Source organism: Zea mays, chromosome 9 (assembly GCF_902167145.1).
Source record: "Zea mays cultivar B73 chromosome 9, Zm-B73-REFERENCE-NAM-5.0, whole genome shotgun sequence".
Lineage (NCBI taxonomy): Eukaryota > Viridiplantae > Streptophyta > Magnoliopsida > Poales > Poaceae > Zea > Zea mays.
In genome coordinates, this window is record NC_050104.1 from 145,290,128 (window position 1) to 145,291,612 (window position 1,485).

Below are 1,485 nucleotides of genomic sequence, written 5' to 3' on the forward strand. Positions count from 1 at the left end.
AGTCAACTTTGGGTTGCTGGACCGTTGTCTCCTTATAATGTAATTATTTATTTTGTATAGAACTCCTGTTATATATAAAAATGTGACATTCGATCCTGTGCCACTTTACATCATATGTGTGAGACTTGGTCCCAGCATACCTGGTGTTTATGTTAGCGCCCGGGTTTTGGACCCCTAAAATCCGGGTGTTACACAGTGCCTATGTGTTTTTGTGGTGATCCTTGTAAGGTCGATAAGTCTGAAGATCATGACACCTATCGACAGAGGTATTGGATGTGTGCTAACTTTGCATTTGAGCCAACTGTTGTTCAACGTCGGATGAATTTAATGGTGAGAATAGTCTTGTAATATGTTTACATTTGTGAATGTTTTTGTAAATGTTTTTTTGCGTACTAATAATTGCACATTTTGTAGACTCCTCCACCGCTATGTGATTTTGAGCAGTGGATTGACACCGAAATATCAGAGAAAGATAAGAAGTGGCTGGAGAATCTTCAAAAGTGGGATGCAGAGGACAAAGAGAGGATGAAAAAAAGACGAGAGGAGCTTGCTGCCGAGCAACAACGTGAAGACGAAGAGAAAATGAGGCGTGTTGCTGAATGCAGGGAAGATAAGGAGAAGAAGCTTGAGCGTGCACGTCGTGCAAAGGAAGCAATGGAGGAGAACCCTGATGCATTTCGCAAAGGCAAATGGCCCCGTTGTACTCAGTAGTATTGGTGTTTTATTTGAAGTTATGTAATAATGAACTTATTATTCGGTAATATGTATTGTCGAACAATGATATTTCGTAATGAATTACCTTCAAATTGATGAAAAATTACATAAATACATAATTGATGAAAAGTAGATTTAAAGCAATTCTTGAAGGCGACTTGAAGCAATTGAAATAGATAACCAACACGCTAAAAGCAATTGATACATAAGAGTATTCTAGTAGTGCTCCCACATTCCAAATTGAGTTGACCCTTCCCCATAGTATCCTCCCATTGTTGGTGTCTGCTGTGGGTGCGGTGGAGACGACGGAGGACCAACATTCTTGTTGTGACAAGGGCAGCAACAATATGGATCTGGGCATACTTGCACCTGTGAAGCACCACCATTGTTTGTGTCTCTTTCTTCCTCATCATTTTTGTTGCTTACTTCTCTCTCTAGATCAAATATCCTATTCTGTAGGTAGGATATGTATTCCGCATGAGGAAAAATTGGACGAGGATCTACCCAACGAGTGAACCCACAATTCTCCTTGACCAATGAATGCTGCATAAATGTTTATAGTTAGTTTCACTGAACAACAAAAGTATTTAGAAAAAAGGACTAGAAATTAATTTGTACATATGCATAAGGACATCTGAAGAAACGCCGGCCTCCATCAATTCCACCCTCAACGAACATCTGCACCAAGCAATCCTCGCCATGCATGCACTTCGGCCAATCTTCTCTCCTATTATCGTAGGACCTAAGTCTAACCTCTTTGTTGAAATCTTT

General features: G+C 40.0%; 1 protein-coding gene across 1 annotated transcript; it reads left to right on the forward strand.

Annotated features, from left to right (window-relative positions):
- Positions 1-201: 201 nt before the first annotated feature.
- LOC103639305 (vicilin-like seed storage protein At2g18540) lies at positions 202-791 on the forward strand. The gene is made up of 2 exons (XM_008662070.2): positions 202-330; positions 415-791. The coding sequence occupies exons 1-2, from the start codon at positions 202-204 to the stop codon at positions 709-711; spliced, it is 426 nt and encodes a 141-aa protein (XP_008660292.1). The 3' UTR covers positions 712-791.
- The last annotated feature ends 694 nt before the right edge of the window (positions 792-1,485 follow it).

Bases quoted from the DNA above. Each gene is read 5' to 3' on its own strand.
- LOC103639305 (XM_008662070.2), top strand. From the start codon at position 202: ATGTGTTTTTGTGGTGATCCTTGTAAGGTCGATAAGTCTGAAGATCAT. The intron at 331-414 runs GTGAGAATAGTC...CACATTTTGTAG, and splicing joins AACGTCGGATGAATTTAATG to ACTCCTCCACCGCTATGTGA.